Source organism: Prosopis cineraria, unplaced genomic scaffold (genome assembly GCF_029017545.1).
Source record: "Prosopis cineraria cultivar Desert tree isolate PC_DT_omini unplaced genomic scaffold, ASM2901754v1 PC2, whole genome shotgun sequence".
NCBI classification, from domain to species: Eukaryota; Viridiplantae; Streptophyta; class Magnoliopsida; order Fabales; family Fabaceae; genus Prosopis; species Prosopis cineraria.
The window spans coordinates 14,691,533-14,719,115 of NW_026555333.1; the positions used below are offsets into that span (position 1 = coordinate 14,691,533).

The following is a 27,583-nucleotide window of genomic DNA, read 5'->3' on the forward strand; positions in this document are numbered from 1 at the left end:
ATAGGTCAATTTGCTATTTTGTCCTTAAGAAAATGAGAAAATTAGAGCAAAATTGGAGTCTCCTCATTGTCATAAGCTTTTGACATTATTGGAGCCTCATTCATTTGACTTTTGACATGTTCTCATGAGGAATCTGATCACAAAATTGTCAGGAAAAAAAAAATTACACATAGATTCTTCTTCTTCTTCTTTTTTTAATTTAGAACATCCAAAAAGAAGGCAGGCTGAATAAAAAGCAAGGAGGAAGAGGGTTCTAATACCAGATTGCTCTATAAAACAAAAGGGAAAAGCTTCATTTTTATGGTGAGAAATGATCTGGGGAGTGGGAAGCAACACTGGAAGTGAAATTAGAAAGCAAAAGCTGCATGGAAAAGGATGAGGGTTTAGGGTGGGAAAGTCCTTATCAGTCCCAAGCGTGCAAGAGATGGTGAAAATTGACCCTCACGCTGTTCCTCACAGATACATAAGAGACCACAAAGACAGACCAATTTTTGATCCTCTTTCTTCAATTTCTTCTGAAGTTCCTGTCATAGATTTCTCATTGCTAACCGAAAGAGACCAACATGAACAAAAGAAGCTTGATTCTGCCTGCAAGGAGTGGGGTTTCTTCCAGGTACACTAGTGAAAGCATTATTTGAGGTTTTTAATGATTCTTTGATTACGCGTGAAAACAGAGTATTGTGTTGGAAAATTCTAAATATAGCCTCTGGAATCATTTATATAGATAATAAATCATGGGGTGGGAGAAGAGTTGCTACAGAAGATGAATGGTGCAGCAACAGGATTCTTCGATCTGGAAATGGAGGACAAACAGAAATATTCAATGGCAGAAAATGACTTACAGGGATATGGGCACGCCTTTGTGTTCTCAGAAGATCAGAAATTGGATTGGGCTGACCTCATGTTTCTCATGACCTACCCTCCTCAATATAGAAACCTTAAATACTGGCCACTTGCGGTACCAGGTTTCAAGTATGCTTTCAATACTCATGTTTTCCTCTTAATACATTACATTCTTTCCTCTTTCTACAAACTCTTTTTTTTCTTGGTGCCATGTTCAGCATGAGTTAAGATTGTTCGACCATTGTTAGTCTTTCTTTTTTCAATTGAAATACTCAAAGTTAACATCTTTCACAACTCTGTAACTATTACTTTGAGTCTTTGAAAATGTTTCCATAGTTCATTTTTAACCTACATGGACACAGGGAGACAGTGGAAGAATACACGAGAGAAATAAACAGGGTAAGTGGGGAGATACTTGGGAACTTATCAGTGTTGATGGAAATGGAAGAGGAAGGTCTAAAAGAGTTGCACCAAGTAGTCAAACTAGGAATGAGTATGAACTACTATCCACCATGCCCCAAACCTGACCTTGTTCTTGGGATCAGTCCTCACTCTGATGGTGGCACCATAACCATTCTTCTGCAAGATGATCACATCACTGCTCTTCAGATTCATCGCCAAGGCCATTGGATTCCTGTCAAGCCTCTTCCTGGTGCTTTTGTTGTCAACGTTGGCGATGCTCTTGAGGTAAATACGAGCAATTCAATTCATCTATCTATACCCTTCAATTCATCTTCTACTAAATATGCTTGTGAGATTGTGAATTGGATCCAACAATGCAGGTTTGGAGCAATGGGAGGTACAAGAGTGTTCAACACAGAGTAGTGACAAATGAAAGCAGAGCAAGAATGTCAATTGTAATGTTTGTGACTCCACACGATGAAGCAGAAATGGGTCCATTGGAACCAATGCTGCGTGATGCTCCTGCCATGTACAGAAACATCAAGTGCATTGACTATATTAGGCACTTCTTAGGCAGGAAACTCGATGGAAATGCCCTTGATTTTCTTAAGCTCCAAGGCAACCAATAATGCCAAAATTTAGAACGGCCTAATAAAAATTGTCTCACCTTTCTTTTTCAAGTTCTTTCATATTTGAGCAGTGATCAGGTTAATAAGAGACTTATCTATACCTTCAATCTTTTTATCTTATCAGATGATTCAATCCTTAATACCTATAATCAAGCGTATATGTTAGTACGTATTAACATCTTTTAGTTTTTAACTTAAGACTCTATAGTTGGTCAAAAAACTTAAGACTGTGTATATAATCCATAGTAGCGCATATAAAGGCAAGAAAACAAAAAAACAGCTTTAATAATGGATTACAAAGCTGAGGGAGCAGAAACAGGACGAATACAAGTTTCTTTGTTGTGTCTCCTTTTGCATTCTCTTTCATCAATATATAACTAGATATTTAACTATACTCTTAATATCTATATTTTATGAAAAGAAATTTAATCCTTATAATCTAAAGCTTATTTACTAAAACATATGTGAACATTTCAGTTTTAACTGGAGAGTATTATATATAATTAGTCTGAAGTGGTCAGATTTATTTTGCTTTCTGCATAACATCAATTGCAATTTGCAAAAGTCGCATGTTATTGATAAAATGAAGCAACTAGAGCAAAATAGGCTACGTGAGTTGAAAAAGGCTAACTCATAAGCTAAACCAATTGTAATTAAATCCATTAAAGTTCAAGGGTTGAAAATAAAACTCCACTTAATCCACAGGATGACAAAAGCCAACCTACCTAATTAACTCTTAAAAAATAAATATTTAATACTTACATATGCATACCAAAGTATTTTAATTTAAGCACTATTCCCTTACGGCCATGTGTCACTTTCATAAGCTATTGACATTATTGGAGCCTCATACGTTTGACTTTTGACATGTTCTAATGAGGAATTTGATCCAAGAAGTGTTAAAAAATTACATACAGATTCCTTTTTTTTTTATTTAATTTAGAACATCCAAAAAGAAGCCCAGCTGAGTAAAAGCAATGAAAAGGGTTGTAACACCATATTGATCTATAAAACAAAAGGGAAAAGCTTCATTTTTATGGTAAGAAAGGAACTGGGGAGTGGGAAGCGACAATAGACGTGGAATTAGAAAGCAAAAGCCGCCTGGAAAAGGAGGGGAAAATCCTTACCAGTGCCATGTGCGCAAGAGATGGTGAAGATTGACCCTCAAACTGTTCCTCACAGATACATAAGAGACCACAAAGATACACCAGTTTTTTATCAACTTTATCCTATTTCTTCTGAAGTTCCTGTCATTGATTTCTCATTGCTGGCCAAAAGAGACCAACATGAACAAGAGAAGCTTGATTCTGCTTGCAAGGAGTGGGGCTTCTTCCGGGTAAATCCAGTCAAAATGTTATTTGGAGCTACGAAGATTATCTAATTCCTCACGAAAACATGTATTGTATTGGAAAATTCTGAAAACAGCCTCTAAAATTATTTATATAGGTAATGAATCATGGGGTGGGCGAAGACTTAATGCAGAAGATGAAGAGAGCAGCGGCAGGATTTTTTGATCTGGAAATGGAGGAAAAGCAGAAATATTCAATGGAAGAAAATAACATACAAGGATATGGTCAAGCCTTTGTGGTCTCCGAAGATCAGAAATTGGATTGGTCACACATCATGATCCTAATGGCCAACCCTCCTCCTTACAGAAATCTCAAGTACTGACCACTTATAGTGTCAGGTTTCAAATATATGCTCAATACTCATGTTCTTTTCATAATACGTTATTTTCCTAGTAACTATTTTACTGGGCATGTTTAGTATGAATCAAGATTGTTCGGCTATTGGTACTTTCTTTTTTTCCCAAATTGATATACTCTAAAGCTAACGTCTCTTAGAACTCTTATAAATGTTGGTAGAAACTGTTTCCAAAGTTTCTTTCTTTACAATAAAGAAAAACATGGACAGGGAGTCAGTGGAAGAGTACACTACAGAAATAAGCAGGGTAAGTGAAGAGATACTTGGGAATTTATCAGTGTTGATGGGAATGGAAGAGGAAGGTCTAAAAGAGTTACACCGAGTGGTGAAACTAGCAATGCGTATGAACTACTATCCTCCATGCCCCAAACCTGAGCTTGTCCTTGGGATCAGTCCTCACTCTTATGGTGACACCATAACCTTTCTTCTGCAAGATGATCATATCACTGCTCTTCAGATTCATCACCAAGGCCATTGGGTTCCTGTCAAGCCTCTTCCTGGAGCTTTTGTTGTTAACGTTGCTGATACTCTTGAGGTACCCACAATTTCAATTCATCTAAACATGGTCTTCTATTCAAACTTTGCATTCAAACATGGCGTTCAGCTATGATTTGGATACAATAATGCAGGTTTGGAGTAATGGGAGGTACAAGAGTGTTCAGCACAGAGGTTTGGCAAACGAAAGCAGAGCAAACATTTGTGTTTCCACATGATGAAGCAGAAATGGGTCCAGTAGAGCCAATGCTGTGCGATGCTCCCGCCATGTACAAAGGCATCAAGTATGTGGACTAGATGAGGCACTACTCAGGCAGGAAACTCGATGGAAAAGCCCTCGATTTTCTCGAGTTCGAAGCCAACAAATATTACCAAATTTTAAAACAGGCCAAATAAAACTTCTGTGTAAACTGTTTTTCTCAAGTTTCTTCATATTTGATCAGTGATTAAGTTAGCAAGAGAAGGCCCGTTTGTTTTCTATTTTAAAGAACAAAGTTTTGTTTTTAAAAAATAAAAAATTCAAAAACTCATTTGAATAAGTATTTTTAATTAAATTATTTTCTAAACTTTTTATTTTTGTAAAAAAAAATAGAAACTTCTTCAAATTTTTTTTTTCAAAATGCATTACATTTAATTATTATAAATTACAATAGGTTGACTAATGTTTATCATAAATCATAATCATTAACCACATATAATTATTACTATCAGCCTATTTTTTAATTTTAAAGCTATTTTTAACATAATGTAACTAAACAAATTTTTATTTTGTTTTGTTGTGAAAAAGAAAATTGAAAACCATAATACAAAACAGTTTTTAAAAATAAAAAATGAGAATAAAAACCAAACATGCCCTTAATGTACTTCTAATCTCTATTTTATTAAATGGTTTGATCCTTAATCCTTATAATGAAGCTTCAATGCTAGTAATATATGTTAATATCTTTCAGTTTTAACTAGAGAATATTATATAGGGAAACACAATATTTGGTCCCTAAAGTTTCATCGAGTTTTGTTTTTAGTCTATATAGTTTTTTTCTAGTGCTTTTAACTTCTATAGTTTCAAAAAGATCGGGTGATCTTTATTTTTTAGGTCTCTACAGTTTTCATTTTTTCAATGGTTTTAGTCTCTATAGGAACTAAAAACACTAGAAAAAAAAATTATAAAGATTAAAAGTAAAATTTAATAAAACTATAGGGACTAAAGATTATATTTTTTCTATTATAAATAATTAACTTGAGCCTGAAGCAACCATTGCCACTTGTGCAAGAGATAGAGATTGACCCTCACACTATCCCTCACAGATACATAAAGAGACATAGATTTCTCATTGCTGGCCAAAAGAGACTAACATGAACAAATGAAGCTTGATTTTTCTTGCAAGAAGTGGGGCTTCTTCTAGGTAAACCCAGTCAAAAAGTTATTTGGAGCTACTAAGATTACTTGACTCGTTACGAAAACGGTGTATTGTGTTGGAAAATTCTGAATACAGCACTAAAATTATTTATGTAGGTAATAAATCATTTAGTTTACTCCCGGGGGGTCTTAATGCAGAAGATGAATAGAGCGGATAATAAGCAAGTTAGTTGATTTTGCTCACTCTAATTTGATAATTAAAAACCAAAACTTAACTTACGCAATAGGTTGGATGAGCCAAACCACCTATCAGTGAAAAATATATAAACACTTTCGATATTAAGTTCAAGTACTATTCTCATATATCACTATCATAAACTTTTTCGAATAAAATATAGCATGCATCGTTTAGTTAAAAAAATTTTACACTAGTTTATTAATGGAGCATCGTGCATTTTACATGTTTCGAGGAGGAATCTGATCACAAAATATTACCAAATTACATATAGATTCCTCTCTTGTTTTTTTTATTGGGAGAATCACATTTAAAGACTAATCAAGACAATTATTCATAAACAAAGATCAATACAAAATATATTATTGTTAAAATGGAAATTGTGATTTATTTTTTCTTAAATGAAATCTGTTATTAATCTTTATTTGGATATAATTTGCTTGAGGATCATTGAATATGATTTTCCCTTTACAACCTCAAACAAGAAGGCCGGCTGACAAACTAATGGAAAGGGTTCAAATCCTAAGACCAATTTGAACTATAAAAACAAAAAAGCAAAAGCTTGATTTCCAAGGTGAGGAAGGAACTAGAGAGAAACAATGGAAGTGAAACTAGAAAGCAAAAGCTGCATGGAAAAGGATGAGGGTTTGGGCTGGGGAAAATCCTTACCAGTGCCACGCGTGCAAGAGATGGTGAAGATTGACCCTCACACCGTTCCTCACAGATACATAAGAGACCACGCAGACAGACCAGTTTTTGATCAACGTCCAATTTCTTCTGAAGTTCCTGTCATAGATTTCTCATTGCTCGCCAAAAGAGACCAATATGAACAAAAAAAGCTTGATTCTGCCTGCAAGGAGTGGGGCTTCTTCCAGGTACACCGTCAAAACATTATTTGAATTTTTCTTTGATTCTTTGATTCCCCATGAGAACAGAGTATTGTGTTGGAAAATTCTAAAGATAGCCTCTGAAATCATTTATATAGATAATAAATCATGGGGTGGGAGAAGAGTTGCTACAGAAGATGAAGGGTGCAGGAACAGGATTCTTCGATCTGGAAATGGAGGACAAACAGAAATATTCAATGGCAGAAAATGACTTACAGGGATATGGGCACGCCTTTGTGTTCTCAGAAGATCAGAAATTGGATTGGGCTGACCTCATGTTTCTCATGACCTACCCTCCTCAATATAGAAACCTTAAATACTGGCCACTTGCGGTACCAGGTTTCAAGTATGTTTTCAATACTCATGTTCTCCTCTAAATACATTCTTTCCTTTTTCGATAAACTCTTCTTTTTTGTGACATGTTCAGTGTGAGTTGAGATTGTTCGACCATTGTTACTTTTTCTTTTTTCAATTGAAATGCTCATAGTTAACATCTCTCACAACTCTGTAGCTATAACTTAGAAAATGTTCACAAAATTTCTTTTTAACCTACATGGACACAGGGAGACAGTAGAAGAATACACGAAAGAAATATGCAGGGTAAGTGAAGAGATTCTTGGGAATTTATCATTGTTGATGGGAATGGAAGAGGAAGGTCTAAAAGAGTTGCACCAAGTGGTCAAATTAGGAATGCGTATGAACTACTATCCACCATGCCCCAAACCTGACCTTGTTCTTGGGGTCAGTCCTCACTCTGATAGTGGCACCATAACGATGCTTCTGCAAGATGATCATATCACTGCTCTTCAGATTCATCACCAAGGCCATTGGCTTCCTGTCAAACCTCTTCCTTGTGCTCTTGTTGTCAATGTTGGGGATACTCTCGAGGTACCCACAATTTCAGTTCATCTGTTTGCATTCATACATGGGATATCACCCATGAAAAGTGATTTAAATCCAATAATGCAGGTTTGGAGCAATGGGAGGTACAAGAGTGTTCAGCACAGAGCGGTGACGAATGAAAGCAGAGCAAGAATTTCAATAGCAACGTTTGTGATTCCGCATGATGAAGCAGAAATTGGTCCCGTGGAACCAATCCTGCGTGATGCTCCTGCCACGTACCGAACCATCAAGTGTGTCGACTATCTGAGGCACTTCTTGGGCAGGAAACTCGATGGAAAAGCCCTTGATTTTCTCAAGCTCCAAGCCGACTAATAACACCAAAATTTAGAACAGTCCTAATAAAAACACCGCAGCACCTTTTTCGAGTTCTTTCATATTTGAGCAGTGATCAAATTAATAAAAGACTTAGCAATGCTTTCAATCTCCATATATTTTATCAAATGATCTTTTTTTTTTTTCCTCCTCAAAAAGGCTAGCTAAAGCTAGTAAAATACCCACAATCTCAAGGAGCTAAGAATCAGTGGGACAAATGATTTTATCAAATGATCTAATCCTTATAATCAAGCTTAGAAATATTAGCACATATTGACATCTTTTAGTTTTTAACTTACAAGTATATATACAACCCCTAGTCGCGTAAAGGCAAGAAAAAATCATTAACAACAGGAAACAAAACTGATAAGAGTAGCGTAACCTTGGGAGAAAATTGAAATCTCATGCACCACAAAAATTGTGGGCCTCAAACACAAGGAATCTCGCAACTCAGTACAGAACATATTTTACAGTCACAATAGTGAAGGAAAAAACCACCTACCTTTACAACTAGAAAACTAGGGAACAAATTTATCTCTTCTTGGGCATCAGGCGTTGTCATTCACAGCCCTGGCGTCAGCTAACCCGATTCTCATTCTAGACATATATATATATACCCTCAAACTAACAAATATACAGTTTTGAGTACACCCCATGATTCCTTATTCCCATAGGCTCCCATCCGTCAACCAACAGATGGCAACCGCCGGATACGAAAATTAACAAGAGAAGGAGCTCGCATTATACTCAGTTAGCCGTACAATAACTTTCATTTCCTATACCATCTGTGCAGGATGAAGAGTCAGACTGATCCTCCTTTCTGCATACATAAAAATGCAAAAATTGGATGTTATGCATAAGATAGACAGATTGATATTTTTCAGCACTAGATGATAAGAGAACAGACACCATAAAAACTTATTCAGTTCTTTGAAAAGATTTCAGTACATGGAAATAAAAGTGATCAAAATGCATCGGCAAGTCCACTCCACATATTCTTTAGGATGGAAGAAATAAGAGGTCAAAGGACTCGCAATGGAAAAAAATTCATCATGATGATCATGACTATAGCCCAAGCATTACCGAAGTAACAGATGTTCAGATTCATGATGCTCTGTTTATATGCATGACCCAAAATGAGAGAAAAAGATTAGAAAAATGATAAATACCTCCAGCAGCAACCAGTTTCTCTACACGTGCAACTATGTGCTTCCCATAAGTATACTTCTTCAACGCGTTCAGGTGAACCTTTATTCGATTAAGGATGAGCTCAAGCTGTTGGTCATCACAAGTTTCCAGCACCTTCTGTACAACATAGTTTGCAAACTGATCTTTCATCATTACCTACAACCAACGGACCAAGCAAAAGATGAGAAAACCTGAAATACAATGAAATTACATAAAATCTTAAATAACAATAAAAACAGAATGAACAAGAAATGTATTCTGTGGAAGTAAGAGTTCGCTTTCACATCCTGTTCCCCAAGATAAAGCTGGTCTCCTACCAACAGATTTCAACAGAAATACAACATGATGCAAATAATTTGTTATATTACATTACATCCGCATGCATGGCAGAGCTTCTATAACCATGACAAACAAATTCAGTTGTTTTATGGCCATGATCAACCATCCCTACACTTCACAGATTATCAAGAGATGTTCCTTTATGGCTATGATCAACCATATCTACACTTCACAGATTATCAAGACCTCTCATTGAGCACACTCAATAATCTGGAATAACTTAGCCGTTTTATCTCACCTAATAGCCTCACATGTATAATTGGAAAATTAAAAAGAGATCATAAAAACCAATCTGAAAGGTGCTTAAGTAGGATATAAGAATTAACTGAGAGCATTAGATATCATAAAAACAGGCATAGAAGATTCCGAAGCTCAGAGAAACACAATACAAAGGGGAAAAATGTGTCTCAAAGCTTCACTCCCTCTGATAGGGACCACAAACCTGTAAGGGCTCATTTTCATCAGTGGAACCAAGCATCTCATTCACTAGGGTCTGGCGTTCTGTTGGTGTTCCAAAAGTTAGACACTTCTCTATAACATTAGAGGCAAACTTCTGCTGGCTCATCTGCACAATTTGTCCAGTTAATTGCTTCACAATAGCTGAGCGTTCATGTGGCTTCCCATGCTCCAGTACATGCTGAATTTTATGCAATAATCAGAAAAATAACACAAATGAGCTGAAAGAAAGGATGAATTCCATTACAAGAACATAGACGTTTTAAAGCTAGTTCAGTCTTTAAAAAAAAAAAATTGAATCCTGACAAAAGCATGCATTTGCCAACTAACTCAAGAAAACATTGAGATCAAGTCATTAAGCATCACATTAGAGCCATCTGGCTTACATCATTTCGTAGTCTACCCAACTACTTGCCATAATTCATACTTCAGCATTATTCAGCAAGTGTTCCTTTATAGGAAAAATGACCCTCTCATTTTTTAACCATATTCAATCCATGTCCTTGCTTCTTCAATAGCCATAACTCTAGGCAAACACCATTGCTACTAAGCATAGTATGAAAATCTAGGTCAACTTGCTTGATTGAACTGGTAAATCGTTAAACCAATGCCTTGATAAATTGAATAAAATTCTTTGGTTATGACCGGTCTGATCACAATTTAACTATAATTTTTATCATTAACCCTTAAACCAGAGCCTTGACCAATTCAATAACTAGTTCAATTTTCAATACCTTACCACCGAGTCATTGGGGCACTAAATCAATCTTTCAACCATGCATTATGATAGAAATTTGAATATTTAAACATAAACATGATAAGATATTTCTTTAAAAGTTTTAATATTTATATATTTTAATTTTAATATGTACATATATATATTAGAAAAGTAAATCTGATCTAACAGCATATATATATATATATATATATTTATCCCTTTAATAAAGATTCAATTTATTAGCTACCATCATTCAAGGTAAACTACAATTATATTTTTTAAAAGGAAACCATAATCATTATTATACATGGTTATTCAATATTTTTGATGTCACCTATCAACTGCTTTCTGAACCTCCAGTGTCGAGCATAACAAGGGAGGATAACATATGCTCTCAATAAAAAATGAACCGTACAGGAATATACAGATGTCTAATTACACAGTGAATTACATTTTTCTCATATTTCAATAGGCGGTTAACCAAATGACAGCAATACTGGTAGATAAGATTAAAGTAGTAGTAATAACAGTTAAACTGGATCATACAGGACGATGAACATATCAAAAGCAAGTCTGCCTATTTTTGTGCACTTATGGTCTAATAGGAGACATGACTCAACTTTGGATTTAAAACAACGATTTTCAGTCCAACAAGCCAGGTCAAACCAGGATTGATAAATAAGATCTTCACATATTTTTTAATTACTCAACCAACATAGATGTTTTAGTTCATACATTGAACACATGTTCTTATTACGGAGAGAAGAGAAGAGATTAATTACAAACTGAATTATGAAAAATGACTTTAAAGTCGAAAGGTTTCCACCTAAGTAAAAGTAAGACAAAATATCTGCAGTGTAATTTTGATAAGAGGTCAATCAATAATAGTTTGGAAGTGAGATTGAGAGATCAAATTATACCCTAAGTGGAAGAGTTTAAATATTTGAGAGCTATTATTCAACATAATGGGGAAATTGATGGAGATGTTACATATAAAATACAAGCTAGGTGGTTTAATTTAAAAAAGGTTAAAGAAGTTATTTATGATCGAAAGCTACCTAATAAACTTAAAAAGAAGTTTTATCGAACTGTTTCAAGACTAGCCATATTATATGGTAATAAATGTTAAGATTTAAAGGGACAGGAGGAACATAAAGTTGGAATAACAAACATGAGAATGTTGATATGGATATACAAGCATACATGAAAAGATGAAATATGAAATAAACATATATGAGAAAAAATGGGGCATCTACTAAGGAAAAATGACTTCAACATGTACAAAGAAAGCAGTGGAAGGCACTGGTGAGAAGACTGGAACGAATAATCTTGAGCCCTGTAAAGAGAGGTAGAGAAAAATCAAAGAGAACACTCATTGAAGTTATTGAATGAGACCTCTTAGTTAAATATTTCTAAAAGCTTGGCTGACAATAAAACACAACAGTGTCGTGCAATCCATGTAGCGAACCCACCTAGTGAGATAAGACTTGTTGTTATTGTATTGAACACCTATACATTTACTCATAATGAATTCATAACAAAAAAGATCAAAATTGTTCGAAGTAACACTCAATTTAATATGCACTTACTATCATGTTTAATCATAAAATCACAAATTGACACTGATAGGATGCAAGTAAGACTGAGAATTAAACAAACCTGTACAACATAATTCCCATATTGGTCCTGTGCTAACATACAAACAGACTGCAGAATCTCATCCATCATTATCTGCTGTGTTTTGGGATCATGGCAATGCTCCAAGACTCTCTGTTTACAGAGAAATATCAAGTTCAAACTTATCATTCTTATATGTCGAAGTGTCAATACAGAAAAGAAGTGCCCACATAGTAACTTTGACCCAAAAAAAAAAAAAGGTGTCATTGACCTGTATCACACGGCAACCATATGGATGAGTTGACAATGTCACAACTTGGTCATAAAATGTAGAAACTATAAAGTGGATAGCATCTTCAGGTACACATTCAATACACTTCTGGATTACATGGTTTCCATTTTGATCACGTACACAGCGCATTATATGACCATCCAGCTCTGCTACCATTTTAGTCTGTTGATCCAGATTAACAACTTCTATAGCCTAAAAAGTAATACAAACAGCAATTATCATTTACAACACACTAATAAGTCAACATATGTGACAAAATACACAAGGAATAGTTACGCATGACTAGGTATAGTTACGCATGACTAGGTCAAACCAAAAAAGACATTGTCTCTCATCTGCAGATGCTCACCTAAACTGTAAGGCATTCTAGCAATTTGAAATTAGGGAAATAAGAAATTAAAATATCTGACTGCTACCAACTCCGCCTGTACCACCCCCGGGTGTCTCCCTCTGCAAACCTCTTAATGGTGATATAATGATATGGATGAATTTAATGTAGAAGCTGGGGGAATGTTTGCGTAACTTGTTCTTAGTTTTCCTCATAGAGGGTACATGAAAAGCATCTGTCTTTTCAGCAAATAGAACCTGCTAAGTCCACAACGTAGTGCACTTCGCAAACTGACACATGCAGTTAAAGGAGACAATAATAAGGCGGATCAAGCAAGGAGAATACCTTCTGGATAACTCGGCAGCCATACATTTGAAGACTTAGGGTCAGAACATGACCAGTAAGCTGCTCAGCAAGTTCTCTTATCTGTGCTGATGTTCCATGCTCAAAAAACTAAACAAGGACCAGCATGAGTTAAGCATGAAGTCCAACAGGAATATCTCACTCACTTGAGCAAAATAGAAAACAGTTATACAAACTAAAATAGTACATCAAAGGATACTTCGGATAGATATAAATGAAAGAACATATTACCTTCTGAATTACATAATTACCAAAAACATCAGTCATTAGACAAAGAGCTTGAGGCATGATTTCATTGAAAACCATGTTTTTCTCTTCCATTGTGGCAGTCTCAAGTTTCTGTTGGATAAATCGGCTTCCATATTGGTCAGCACTGTGTAAGGAAAGGAAAAACATTAAAAACAAGAATTAGACCTTTATTCAAAGTCAAGAAACATAAAAACTATGACCAGCAGCATCCATGCACCTGAACTCAACAACATGACCAGCAATTTCTGACAGCTCAAAACATTTGGTTTTATTACTTTTGAATTCATCCAACAAGGATGGTGCAAAATTCTCATCCAAGTTGCCAACAGAATCGGCATGCCAAGCTCCCATGAAACCCCCAGCCACATTCCTCATCCCAGATAAACGTATATTACGCTCACTTTGCCTCATAGGACTACCTGGTCCAAGGGGTGAGTTTGGATAGAAGGAACCAGTCACTGGGCTACCTGGATATGACACTCCCACACCAAATGTTGGATTTCCAAAATAGGTGTTGTTCAGGCTAGGAGACTTGTTAAGGTAAGGAACAGCAAACTGTGATTTTTGAGGAGCAATCAATGACTCTACGTAAGCTTTTTGGAGACCAAGCAAATCTGTAAATGAATTACTTGAGCATTCCTTATTTATTGCTTGGTCATTAAGGGCTGCAACCTGTGCAGCTGCAACTTCACCTGATAATAAATATTGAAGATATAAAGGGTCCACTAAGGGCACCTGATGAGCGCTACCCGAAGCATTATTCACCATCCTGCTTGCATTTTGTAACTCTGACGCTGATAACAAGTTTGGTCCTAAAGCTACCCCTCCTCCTAAGGCTCCGGAGTCCATGCTATTCACTCCAAGGGTGGCAGCAGCATTTTCAAAGAAAGGAGACAAATTACCACAACCAAGCTGACTTGCCATAATTGGTGGCGAAGAAGGATTCACAGCATACCCACTCAACCCATAGTTTTGGTATGAGATATTTCTACCATCCACATTCTGACGATGAGCAAGTGAGTTTCCTCTGCCAGCAAGAGTTTGTGTAGGAGGTCCTTTTAAGCCTGAGTGAACAGAAATCCCAGCAGAGTTGTGATGTTCTAACTGCTCGTTCGCATTTAATGAAGAGTTATTTAGATCCAATCTGAAACCGCTGCTATTGTTTACTTTCAAATGAGATGCTTTTGTCAATTGGGGAGCAGAGTGAAGCTGATAAGGCAGGGCTTCTGGCATGTTAAGAAATGGATGATAATTGATAGCATGAGTATGCTCAGATTCATTGCACCCAGGGGAATGTTTCTCATCATCTGCTATGCCGTTTGGGGACAGATTCATGCCAGCCAAAGCAGACACCAGAGCTGCAGGCTCATTTAAACTGGATGATACAGCATTAAATGAGTTTTGACCGCTGGAACATTTTTTATCATTAGAGTTAGATCTCCCATCCCCGATGGGTGGAAGGCAAGGACTAGGAGCTCTAGCTAGAAGTTGAGAGTCAGGTGTAGTGCTCCTCGACAAGGAAGCTCCCAAAGCAGAAGCGTATGTTTGAGAAGCTGATCCACCAAGATTTTGAGCAGCAGATATGCCCAGTTTGGTCCCACCAGAATGCAAAGCATCTGCAGTTGCCAAATCCTGATGCAGCTGAGCAAAATGGGTTTCTGGGTTTTCAGCACTGTCGTCAAAAACACTATAGCTAGATTGGCGATGATTAGATAAAGATGATGAATTATTTATCTCATCCTGCTTCGGAAAAATGCCAAAGAACAGCAGGAAAAGTATAAGTAGAATGATAATTCAGGAAGTAATATGCAGGTCATAAAATTATTAACAGAAGCCAATGATGTTAGCTCATACTCAGTTTAACAATATCAAAAGAAATTTATGATGAAATTTTTTACCACTAGAAAATTGTAAGCTCATGTGAATGAAACCTGGTATACATGTACCAACAAATTCTTCAAAGCATGATCAATTTAGACAATGGAAATGGACTCCCAAAAAAATCAGAAATTCGCTGAAAATTGAGGAACATAGGCATAGATAGTTAAGAGGCAACAGAATGATCCGGGAGGAAGGAAAAAAAAAAACCAACGCAAAGCAGCAATAATCAAAAGGAAAGACTTGTCCCGTGCCATTTAGTATGCGAAGCATTTTCACTGGAACTCATTGCCTAAGGGTGTTATGCATTGCTTTCCTCGTAATATAGGTAAGGTCACTCACTCAAATTCCGTTATTATGCCTTTACAGCAGACTATGGAGTTACTGCAAATGAAAACTACATCTATGAAAAATAAACCCGAGAATGAAACCCCAAAGTCCAATTCCACAGCTAAAGAAGTCCAATCCAAACCAAACAAATTGCAACTATCAATTTAAACAGGATATAAGGAGACGAATCAGCGCAAGCAGAAGCTCACTTGAATTAACTCTGTAATGCTCTTCTGCCTGTTCCCAAGTCCCAACGGCGGCATCCCGATCAACCCATTGCCGCCCCACTCCGCACTCTTTCTTTTATTCACACCATTCTCCTCTTTCCCATCGAACCCCGGAGGCTGCACCGAAAAAAGCGAGCTGTCTCCATTCCTCCTGTCTCCAATACCACCACTTAACCGCTGTGTGAAACGCCAGTCCTCTTTCGACACCAACGGAGGCGGCAAGCGTGGGTTTGGATTTGCATTCGAATAGTAATAATTTGCATACGCTGGATCAGCACGAAGCTCCTCTTCGCTCGTAAAACCCCTTCCTCCTTCTCCGCCGCCTTTGCCGAAACCTGATACCATCGTCGAAGTATCAAACAAGGCACCCACAGCAGAAAGCGAGCCCTCTACGGTGGGAGGCGCCGACCCACTTCTGTACATATTAAGTTCCCTCTCACGCTCACTCGCTTCTTGATGTTGTTGCTGCCGCCTCTGTTGGCGAATCAGCATACTCAAATCTTCACCGTAATCAGAGTTTTTGAACATCGATCGAATCGCTACATCTGACATCATCTTTGAGTAACTAGTGTCAGAGCCCGAACTCATCGGTGAACATTTAGATAGAACTCAGGTTAGTGAAAAAATATACACACGCAAAGACTGCAACTTTAAGCACATAATCAGATAAAAATGGTTAAAGTATGAACAGTTTTCTCGCTAAAGCTACAAAAAGTTTATTTTTTGAGGATTATCGCAACCCATTACTCAATTTTTGTTAGGGGGACGAATAGAAAATCTCTGCTTGTATTGTAAAGCATGGAGTTTGGACTCGCGGGTTAAGATTTAGACAATGATACGAGGATCAGGTTCAGAGGAGATAACGATGAAGATCGACCATGGTTTCATCCCTGTTAGAAGAGAAACAGAGAAGAGACTGCGACTAAGAAGGAAGGAGAGGAAGGGCAGTGATAAGTACTAATGCTGAAGCCAAGCCGTTAGATTTTAAGTGACGGTAAAGATTTATGTCCGCGAAGATTTGTTATTGCACAGAACTAGGGTTTATTAACTTGTCTTTACTGCAATTTTTTAATTTTGTTAACATGCACGGTTCTAAATTATAAAATATTTTTAAATAAAATTTTATATATTAATAAATTTTATTAAATATATTTAATAATTTTATCTTTTTAAAATAAAAATATAAATTTTTAAAAATATTTATTATTTAATATATTAAAAAATAAAGGGATAGAAATTAATTAGAGAAAGAAAAATGTGATATTAGAATTGATACGTTTAATAAAATTTTAATCTACATAAAGTATCTTTTATTTTAAAATTGAAAAACTTCTTTAAATGTGTCATATAATTTGAGACAAAAAGAGTATTATTATTTATTTTTAAATTTAAATATATATCAGTACCAAGCCATTTTTTTATTTGAAATATTTTTATTGTCTGAAAAAATGTTTTTAAAAATTTTAAATATTTCATCCGTATGCTCGAGGCTGATCATATAATTATATAAACAAAATGTTTGTTAAAAGAAATATGTGATTGAAACGATTAATAGTTGAATATATTTTATAAATTTCAGTTTCACGCTTTTTTCGTATTTGCTTTTGTTAAAGAACTTCTTCGTCTCCACTTCAACCTTCTCCTACAATTTTTCTTTTTTTTTTCACTTGTGTTTTAAGATGAAATGCATTTTTTTTTATCAATGCAATTCAAGACACATTATTAAGAATGAAGGAATATTGAAAACATAAAAATAGATTTGTTATCGAACCAAATTGACGGGTTCTTCATTCGGTGAATCATTTAACTAATTTTTAAAATTAATTAATTTTCGATCAGTTTCATTGGGTATTCCTACAAATGTTTTAAAAACTAAGTTAAAATGTTCTCTTTCAAATATTTAAATTATTTCGCCAAAAATTACTTGAATATATTGCTTTTTTGTTCCAAAAAATACTGTATTGTTTTTAAAATAAGAAATTTAAGTTGAAGATACTTTAGGTATACAAGTTAGGATTAAATTAAAAAATGGGCTACTTGTATCTTCTCCAAAACTATAAAAACTTTTTCATTATTTCGGAATCTCTGAGTTCCTTCAAAAATGAAAAATAAATTTCACAAACCTTATTTGAGAGTTTAAACGTTTAAGAGTACATTGCTTTTTTTCAAAACCCATAAAATTATCTTCTTAAGCTTAAAAGACAAATTTCACAAAACTCGCTAAACTTTTGTTAAAATTACACAATTTTTTTTATATTTTCAAGAAAAAACATGTTTGTATGATTCAAATTTTCTGCTGTAATTTATTTTCATTTCCTCAACATTTTTTTAAAGTTGTAAGTGAATTTCTTATTAGAGGGGATGCCAATTATAAATGATGTAGTGAAAATGCTAACTCAGGGATGCAAGGAAACTTACCCGTTCAAAGATATTAGTCAATGCACAATCTTTTAATATTTAGCATTTGTACCATAAAGATAATACATATGTTGATTATTTTGCTAGGAATGCTTTTAGTTTTGATGAAGCCTTTTGTATTTTTGATCATTCACCAATCCCACTTGTAGGTTTGGTTGATTATGAGGGATCAACCCCTCAAATGAACTATAATAATCTGTAGCCTTTTTAGGCTTTTGCTTTCAGTATAATTTTTTTTTTTAAAAAAAAAAGAGGGGATGCCGACGAAGGGACAGCAAAGAAATTCAATCCGTATATCTAAAAATACAATGAAAATATGTAGGTTTACAAAGTGGACAAAGATTTACGTAAATTTAATAATTTTTGTGGGAGATTTGTGTTAATTTTTAAAATAATAGGCATGGGTATGTAGACGATTCTACAAACAAAAATTTTAAAAAATGCACGTGTGATTTAATCTAAATTAAAATATGCCATAGTTTATTATTACCAACAAGTGTTAATTGTAGAAAAGGATACCATGGTTGCTTAATCACAATATCACATATTCAAGTTTGCATGAACATATAAAAAACTATTTTTGAAAGAACTACCTCTAATTTCAAATATAATACGGGATATCAGATAATTATATAAAAAAAAGAAGTTATAGTTTATTATTTAAATGTGTGTGCATTTTAAAAATAAAGGACAGAATTTATATAATTTTAATAAAATTCTTAAAAAATTATTGCATTTACTTAATTTGTTAATAAGATCAAATATATATATATGTTAAGGACCAATGCACTTTTTATTTTTGGTATGAAATCATATTTTTATTAAAAAACATTTATTGGTAATTAAAATGAAAAGATGTCTCTTTACAAGGTACAGTAAGAGGACTTGAGAAAACAATCAACTGGAATAAATACGCAAAGTAAAAAAAATAAAGTTGATTACTATGCATACACAGACACCAGCGTAAAGTTTATGTAAGAAAGGATTATTTGGTGAAAAAAAATATAAGAAAAGATTAAAAGAAAAAGAGAAAATTACCGGTTCCAGGACATTCTAAGAAAGGAAACTGTTGAAAGCAGCAAGAAAATAGCAACGAATCAGTTACCGTATTTGCACAAATGGGTTCAAACTCTTGGCTGAGACAATCTTAGGTTAAACTAGCTTTTTGTATTTATTTTGGCCAAAATTAGGTTGTAGACGTGCAGTTTAGATCTGTGAGTACTAAGTAGATACGGTACTTGAAAAAAAAGATATGGTACTGCCTTAGATTGTAGTTCAGATTCCCCAACAGAATAGATTTTTTTTTTTTTTTCAGGTGAAGAGAATAATTTTTTTACATTTTAAAAATCAAATTATCTTTCATATTTTTGTCTTCTACTCGTACATGATAAACCTCAGTGTGTTCAAATAAATAGTATTAGTGATCAACAATCAACATTATGTTCTCTTATTAAAAAAAAAAATCGACTTGTGTTTTTACTTTTTACTTTTATTCTTTTTTTTTAAATAAACAGGAGAGTGCGAGCAAGCTTCGAACATCACTGAAAATTATTAAAACCGAAACAAGAATGAAGGGCCTGTCGTGCTAGGCAGTGATCAGCCACGGTGTTGGCCATATGAAGATCATGGATTTTATGATAAATATTATTTTAATTTTAATTTCAATCATTTTCACAAAAAAATTAAACTTTGAATTATAATTTTAAAAATTGTCTATGTATAATTAAGTATTATTTGTAATTTATAAAATGTGAGAAGAAAAAAGAGAGAATCCAACAAAATTTAAAATGCATTAAATACTCAACCTAATTTCACTCGAAAATTCTTTTTATCAGCTCGTTGAAGTGGCTTCCGCTTAAATGAGATTATCTGTCAAAAATTCTTTTCAACTATTTTTTACCCAAACAAATTTTTTAAACTTGCAATGAGTTTCTAACACCCTAGTGAAGGGTTGAGTTACCCTTATACAAGACACAACGAACTTTTTCAACAATTCTTTTTTTATGACATTGTTGAATATCACCATTATTAACGATCTATACCTTCTTGCAAATTTGAGGCTATAATCACTCAACAAAGATTCAGGTCCCATGCAAAGTTGGAGTGCCATCAAAATTTTAAGAAAAAAATCAACTATTATTTGATTCCATTTCTTGATATCCCAATAAACCTAAGAATCATCGTATTCTATTATATGAGACCGTTATCCATAATGACAATTTTCATCCATTGGCATATTTATTTAATATGATTGTATATCTCAAAATTTAAGCTCAAAGATTTAAAGATAAACTAATTTAATTCTCTCAATCAATTAAACCTAGTATCTCTCAATTTAAAAAAAAGAAAAAAGAATGACTACTATGCCTTTGTGTTTTGCCGTGTGGGTAGGGATTCATTTCCCACTCGAACTTCCCATTTTGCTTGTCATGAGGGGTGAGAAGCAATGTTTATTAATAATAACTGTTGTGTGAGATTTTTCATGCAACCCAAATCACTCCACTCCACTCACATCAACCAATTTGTATAAATGAAAAAATAATTGTTAGAAACAACAAATGTCCTGCATTTTGGATTGAAAATAGCGTTTAAAATGCCACGTATATTAAAATAGAGGGAGCGATAAAAATAAAAATAAAAAAAGATGCTGTAAAAAAAAGGTAAAATTATTAACAAAAATCCAACGATTATCAGTGCATTATATTTCTATGTCAAAGAGTGCGCGTGAAATGTAATAAATGCCCGCCTATTATTTTTCTTCTTAATAATTTTTAATGATTTTCAAAGATAATCTATTCGTAAAAGAATATAAATAATTTTAACCATATATTGAAAATCTTTAAACACTATACGATGCGGCTTGTTACATAATGTGAACCCTTAACCTTTTTGGGACTATTTTTTCGGCCAAAAATATTGCTTATAACCTCTTTGATATTTAGTATTCTTGACTTAAATTTGGACATTATTAGAACTAATTAAAAGAACTCTCCTAATAATGTTTTTGCATTCGATTTCAGACACGAAAGCTCATGTTAAAGTGCTCACAACCTCTTTCACCGATACTATTATTAAATCTTTAACCTCTACCCTATCTAATAATACACTTATATTTTTATAACTGCATTATCAAGTGCATACAAAATTTATAAAGAATCAAATGGATAATAAATTTATTAGTAAAGTCCGGACTGACTATTATAAACTTGGCTATTAAAGTTTTAAGTTTATGAATCCATATATTCATCGACAATTTTCAAGCCCAATCTTATAATAAAAAAATTACAGGATTTAATTGGGTAGTCTAAAAAACGCTGCCATTATTGATGACTCTAATTGAAAATAATGATGAACTGTACACAAAAATAGGGGCAGAGAGAAGAAGATGATGATGAAGAATGGGACGGATGGGGAAAGGATAAAAGGTTTGCACCGAAAACTTGGATGCATATCCGTTTAGATATTATTGGGCCAAGTGACGAAATCCATTTGCCGCATTACAGTCCAAGAAAAAAAATAATCACGCTTCTTAAGAGCGCGTGCGTAGTAGTAGCGTCGATGATGTTCTTGCCCCTGTCATTCGATGGCTCACAGCGACCTTGAATTTAATCGACAAGTGTAAGCGCGTGGCATAAATACTCTCATGATGATTGGGAGGACCACGCCAAATGTCCAATGTGGACCTCCAAGCAAGATATTTATGTTTGACCCTTTTCTCTTCCTCAACCATTTCACCAAATCCTTTTAAAGTAAGATTTATATAATTAATTTTATATACTTAATATATTTATATTAAATTAAATTATAGCATGTAAATATTAATACATTAATTTAATTCATAAAAAAATTTATTATAAAAAATGATCTGTAAAATATTTATATATTTTAATTTAATTAAATATAAGTATTTTAATTATATAAGTTTAAGTGTACAAGTTTTTTTATTTATTTATATTATTTCAATTTTATTTATAAATTATTTTTAATATATTTTATTAATATTAAATAAAATATTATAACAATAATAACAACCTTTATCCCACTAAATAAGAATGACTATATGAATTATACAATATCATTATACTCCATTATTTATTAAGCTTTAAATTGGGTAAAACATCAAAATTTATTAATTTTATCTTAAAATTTAATAAATTTTTAGATTTATCTCTATTAAAAATATATATATATATATTAATAATATAATTTTCTCTCCCACAAAAGATAAAAAAATATTTATGTTGAAAGTTTAACAAGAAGATTTAATGAGATTAAAAAAAAATTCTTTTCATTCTATAAATGGGATCGAAAGAATGAGTCATCAAGCATAAGTTATTTGTAACACCCTCAAATTTACAAACCGATTTTTCGCAAATTATTAAAACCATTATCATGGTAGAAAATTTTCTTACCATGATACATCCAAAACAATATACCACAAGTCTTAAAATATCTCAAAAAAAGCAATTAGAACCATGAGTGACAGTCAAGATCCTCATGGCATGATATTTAAATTAGGTCATGAATCAAGAGAGACAAACATAATCCTCTTGGTCAAATAAATACTTTTAATAAAAAGGATTAGAGTTTACATGCTCCATAGACAAGATATGTCCTAAGTTGGCACAAGATACATTGTATAATCCAAAATAAGAGGCAACGTAAAAGATGGTGTCTCATACACCATAATTACACCTCTGGTGCTTTCTCGGCCGGATTCGCTCCTGTAAAAATATTAACCACGGGGAATGAGACTTAAAAGTCCCAGTAACCAAAAATTAATATGTAATGATGCATGCGGATGTAACTAATCATGCGATTGCTAAGTGGGCACACAAAACATTTAACCAAACAATATTTTCAAACAAACCGAACAAGTATTTAATTGTATGACTGCACCTTATCTCCTCCTTTCACCATGCTCGGACGCCAAATCACCCGGCCAAAGGTGAGTTGGACCAAGCGACACGTCACTCATTGGGTCCAATGAGGGCTTACCACGTGGTAATAATTAACCGAACAGAAATTCCTATTAACACCATACATTAAAATACCCTGACAAGTCATGCATCATTCAAATATCCAAACAGGAATATATCCGAACAATAATATCTCATCATGATAAATAAAAAATAAATTTTTAACCCACTTGGCAATAATTTCAAACAAGTATATACAGTATTTATTTTCAATAATTCATAATTTTTCCAAACAACAAAACAACATATAACCATTCACAAACACACTCATCACAACACATTAATAATGGTTACCTTATGTCTTGAATAACAAGTTCCCCTTCACAACTCCTTTTTCACCACTATCTTTGTCAATATAATCTACATAATTATTTCACAATACTATATATTAATTTTACATTAGAATAAATAACTCTAATTTAAAGAGTTAGAAAGTCTTAAATCTATAGTCCATATTAACACTAATTTAAGATTTATGCCTCATTTAACTTCCCAAATTCTTTTCTAAAATTCTCGTACCCTAATGAACTATTTTTTTTATCCTCAATTCACTTCTAGTATCACAATTTCATCCTTCTACATTCTAAAAATTCATCCAAAAATAAATTAAAAATTTTAGAATTATCTTGAAGCCTCAAATCACCTTTCTATAACCTCAAAAATACCTATTCATACTTAAATAAATATTTAATAATCATAGATTTATCCCTACGTCTCAGATTCCACATAAATTCAACCATATAGATCTAGATTTTAACTCAAAAATTCTTAAACATGAGTTTCAACCTCAAGAAAATATTCTATAATATTTATTATATCCCTAAGAATTTTAACCTATATTTTTAATCCATCATATCATCAGATTAACTATCCTATAGAAAAATCTTAATCAAAATATTTACTCTATCCTACAAAATAATCATATCACTAGAAAGCTAATATTATTTAGAAAATAACTATAAAATTAATTTTGTAATTAAATAAATTTTTAAATGCTAATCTAAACAGGAAAGTTAGAACATACCTGAAGAAAAAAAAAATAATCCCCCCTCGCGAGAAAAACGCCGAGCAACGTGAGAGAAAGAGAGAAAAATAATATAAAAATGGGATTGTGGTCCCAAAATTATATTAAAAAAAACTATAGGTTCAAATTTAATTATTCAAACCTTTAGGCCAAAAGTTGCAATTTCCTCTAAATTGCATCTTAGCCACTCATGCTTCCTAATGCACACACCCCCTCCTTTTTATACATGAAGGCACCTCTTCTCTTCCCTCATCTAACCAATGTGGGACTTAGAAACAACAACCTTCCACCCCCTTTTTTTTGTTCCTTCTACCTTCTCTTTTTTTTTACACACAATAAAAAATTATTTATGTATTATATCTTAACTAAATATTGCTTATGTGATTTTAAATTTAAATTTTTAAATTTATAATTAAATACCTAACCATAATATCATTTCTAAATAACCTCAAATAATATAAATTCCTATTATTATCATTTTTTTCCTCAAAATCTAAATTCCATAATTTCTTTATTATATAAAAATCAGGATGTTACATTATTGGTCTTAATCTTAACCTATTCTTAATTTCCTATCGCATCAAAATGCTAAAGATGAAGAAGATGATTAAAAACTTATATTAAATGAAATTGTAGTCAAATTTTAGAAATAAATCTTTTGAAATTGATAACCTTTATATATATTATGAAGTTTGCCTTTTGAGAAAAAATATAAAAGATTTTATATTTTCTAAAATGTAATAAAATAGAAAAAAACATGCAAATTCATGAATATCATGTTCAAAACAAACATTTCAATCTAATTTACAGTGATTTTTAACACTGGTACAGCATTATAATTAGAATTGTTGAGTTTACCAACAAATTTTGACAAGTCATAACCACTTAAACCTGAGATGTTGAATTTAAAATCGCATGCATATAAAAAATATATATTTGTGAGAGTTATTCGAATTAGACTTTGTAGTGCTCAAATTTGATACCAAAAATGGCCATATAAAAAATATTGTTGGAGTTTTATTTTACTCTTTTTTTATTATGACAAGAAAAATGGAATCATAATATAAGTATTATAGAGCTTTTTTTGTTTTTCTTTTAATTTTTTTAAAAAATTAAAAAAAACTCATTTGATTTTAGTTCTAAACTAAAAACTCTAATATAATCATAAGCCACTGCCATTAATAGCCGTCAATCATCTGATCTATTTTTTAATTAACACAATTAAATAGAATTTTTTGTCATGTTTTGAGAAATAACTTTAAAAATTATATTGCAAAATAGTTTTTTAAAAAGATGGAAGCACAACCAATCATGGCCATAAATAATGACTCAGGTGGCATGGTTATATTTTAAAAAAAATAATTATGTCAGTATACTTATTGGTATGAGTCTTTTACTAAAATGACCTTCTTAAATAATGACTCATATGGATGTATTCATGAAAATTGTGGAAAGTGGGAAAAAAAATCCGAAACATTCCCATGTGGTTGTACTAAAATTCAATTTTTAACTTATAATTGTAATGGAACTGATCTTGTTATTTATAATTGGATTTTTACTTATAAAATCAATAGTTTAACATAAAATGTAATACAATAATAAGATCTAAGCCCTCAACTTCATCGATGAAACATGCATATCCAGTGTGCATATCTCCCACATGACGTGAATGTTAGGCACATATTGGAGTAATTTTTGCTTGTCATTGTTGGAAACTTAATAACACTTGCTTTTGCAATTTTGTTTGTTTTATTACTTTTCACTTACGCTAAAGATTAATAGCATCCTAAGTTTTAAAATATTGTATAAATAATATTATGATCCTTGAACTCTAGAAATATGCAAAAAAATTTTATTAACTTCTATATTTTAAACGCTTAAAACCCCGTCGTTGGATTGTAAAAATAGCTATTATTTTTAAGGCTTAAGATAAGTGTCACATTAGCATGTGACTAAACCCTATAACTATAAAATTAATGATTATTTTTTTTAATTTAACGATGAAGTTTTAATCACTCTGAATTTAAAAGTTAAGGAAAAATTTTACATATTTTAAAAGTTTAAAGTTTAAGATATTATTTGAGTAATAATTTAAGATTTAAAATGATTATTAATATTAATAAAATAATAATAACAACAACAATAACAATAATATTAATATGTAAAAAAATATCTCTTTCACGCTGTTTATTATACCCAAGAATTGATTTGCGCCCATCCACTGTCTTTTAAAAATTATTTCTTTTAGTTTTCATCATAAATAACTGATGATGGGTATTTGATTATAGATCGATATGCCCTACGTAGTAGGCTCAGCTACTGTTTTTTTTTAAAAAAAAATTCTTTTTTGCATTTCAATCCATTCAAAGAGATATATATGAATATTTTGTTACACCAGCTGTTCAATATATCAATAATTTAAATGTATGTATGTGCATGTATATAGATATGTGTGTGTGTAGACAGAGAGATAGCATCATTATTCATGATTTGTGCTCATGAAAATTCGGCGCTCATCCTAGTGATAAGCACTAACATAAACCATTCAGATTAAAAATGAATAATCTAGATTTGATAAATTTTTTATTTTTATATTTTTTTAAGAAATCATATTTTTTAGATATAAAATTTTGAAATAAAGATAATTTTATAACTTCAATTTTGAAAAATATTTTATATAAAAAGAAAGAAAATGAGAGGAAAGAAAATGGAGAGAAGAGAAAATCGAAGACAAAATATTATCACCTCTTATATTTGGATGAACAAGAAAAAATAATAAGAAAAGAAAATTGGCAAATAACATAGTGACAATAATACTCTTATAGTAAAATATATTACATGTCTTAGGTCATTATCCTTATTAAAATAAATTGAAGGAAAAAAAATAAGACCATCTCAATATTTTGACATCAAATCATTTGCAAGATATATTTTTATTTAAAAATCAAAACAGATAATTTTTTTAAAATAAAATATAATAACACTTAAGAAATCAAATTAACTAACATTAATGAAAAATAAAAAAGTAAAATACATAAATATTGATTTATTTTCTAACGAAAAGTCTTTCATCATGTTATTGTGTTTATTTTTTTATGTGTTTATTTTTTAAAAAATAAAAAACGGAGAAGATGATGGTCGTGAAAGTGGAGATGAATGTGTATGTGATGTTGCTGGTCTAAAATAGTGTTAAGAAGGTTCACAATTAAGGAGATCAAGAAAAAAGGAAGGTAATATTGGGATAAAGATTTTCTTCTCACAATCTCTCCACATGTGGAGAGAAAATATGAGAGGAAAAAATGATGAGACCCACTATTTATTTTCTTTCTAAGTTCCTTTTTTTTTTTAATTTTCTCTTCTCAACCAGATAAAGAAAAATGTGTTTTCTCTTCTATTTTTTATTATAGTTT

The 27,583-nt window shown here is 32.5% G+C and overlaps 5 protein-coding genes and 1 long non-coding RNA gene across 9 annotated transcripts; 4 read left to right on the top strand and 2 right to left on the bottom strand.

Moving 5' to 3' along the window:
- Positions 1–253: 253 nt before the first annotated feature.
- LOC129302553 (protein SRG1-like) lies at positions 254–1,874 on the top strand. The gene is made up of 4 exons (XM_054941490.1): positions 254–613; positions 725–972; positions 1,206–1,530; positions 1,626–1,874. The coding sequence occupies exons 1-4, from the start codon at positions 425–427 to the stop codon at positions 1,872–1,874; spliced, it is 1,011 nt and encodes a 336-aa protein (XP_054797465.1). The 5' UTR covers positions 254–424.
- Positions 1,875–3,021: 1,147 nt separating this feature from the next.
- LOC129302554 (protein SRG1-like) lies at positions 3,022–3,545 on the top strand. Its single transcript, XM_054941491.1, has 2 exons — positions 3,022–3,210; positions 3,321–3,545. The coding sequence occupies exons 1-2, from the start codon at positions 3,022–3,024 to the stop codon at positions 3,543–3,545; spliced, it is 414 nt and encodes a 137-aa protein (XP_054797466.1).
- Positions 3,326–4,536, top strand: LOC129302287 (probable 2-oxoglutarate/Fe(II)-dependent dioxygenase). 2 transcript variants are annotated; one of them, XM_054941060.1, is made up of 3 exons: positions 3,326–3,561; positions 3,789–4,113; positions 4,208–4,536. In XM_054941060.1, the coding sequence occupies exons 2-3, from the start codon at positions 3,862–3,864 to the stop codon at positions 4,289–4,291; spliced, it is 336 nt and encodes a 111-aa protein (XP_054797035.1). In that variant the 5' UTR covers positions 3,326–3,561; positions 3,789–3,861; the 3' UTR covers positions 4,292–4,536. The 2 variants fall into 2 exon arrangements, with proteins under 2 accessions (XP_054797035.1, XP_054797034.1); XM_054941059.1 differs by having other exon boundaries at positions 3,326–4,113.
- A 1,704-nt stretch (positions 4,537–6,240) lies between these two features.
- On the top strand, positions 6,241–7,876 carry LOC129302286 (protein SRG1-like). The gene is made up of 4 exons (XM_054941058.1): positions 6,241–6,540; positions 6,651–6,898; positions 7,116–7,440; positions 7,522–7,876. The coding sequence occupies exons 1-4, from the start codon at positions 6,265–6,267 to the stop codon at positions 7,765–7,767; spliced, it is 1,095 nt and encodes a 364-aa protein (XP_054797033.1). The 5' UTR covers positions 6,241–6,264; the 3' UTR covers positions 7,768–7,876.
- Positions 7,877–8,161: 285 nt separating this feature from the next.
- On the bottom strand, positions 8,162–16,720 carry LOC129302284 (pumilio homolog 1-like). Of its 3 annotated transcripts, none has more exons than XM_054941054.1 (9): positions 15,735–16,715; positions 13,535–15,057; positions 13,300–13,441; positions 13,051–13,158; positions 12,357–12,569; positions 12,128–12,238; positions 9,737–9,931; positions 8,937–9,111; positions 8,162–8,587 (listed from the first exon to the last, which is right to left on the bottom strand). In XM_054941054.1, the coding sequence occupies exons 1-9, from the start codon at positions 16,338–16,340 to the stop codon at positions 8,544–8,546; spliced, it is 3,117 nt and encodes a 1,038-aa protein (XP_054797029.1). In that variant the 5' UTR covers positions 16,341–16,715; the 3' UTR covers positions 8,162–8,543. The 3 variants fall into 3 exon arrangements, with proteins under 3 accessions (XP_054797029.1, XP_054797028.1, XP_054797030.1); XM_054941053.1 differs by having other exon boundaries at positions 13,535–15,060; XM_054941055.1 differs by lacking the exons at positions 8,162–8,587; positions 8,937–9,111; positions 9,737–9,931 and adding an exon at positions 9,938–11,804 and having other exon boundaries at positions 13,535–15,060; positions 15,735–16,720.
- Positions 16,721–22,656: 5,936 nt separating this feature from the next.
- On the bottom strand, positions 22,657–24,334 carry LOC129302288 (uncharacterized). Its single transcript, XR_008591237.1, has 3 exons — positions 24,174–24,334; positions 23,444–23,509; positions 22,657–22,894 (listed from the first exon to the last, which is right to left on the bottom strand). It is a non-coding gene; the product is annotated as an uncharacterized LOC129302288 (long non-coding RNA).
- Positions 24,335–27,583: the final 3,249 nt, after the last annotated feature.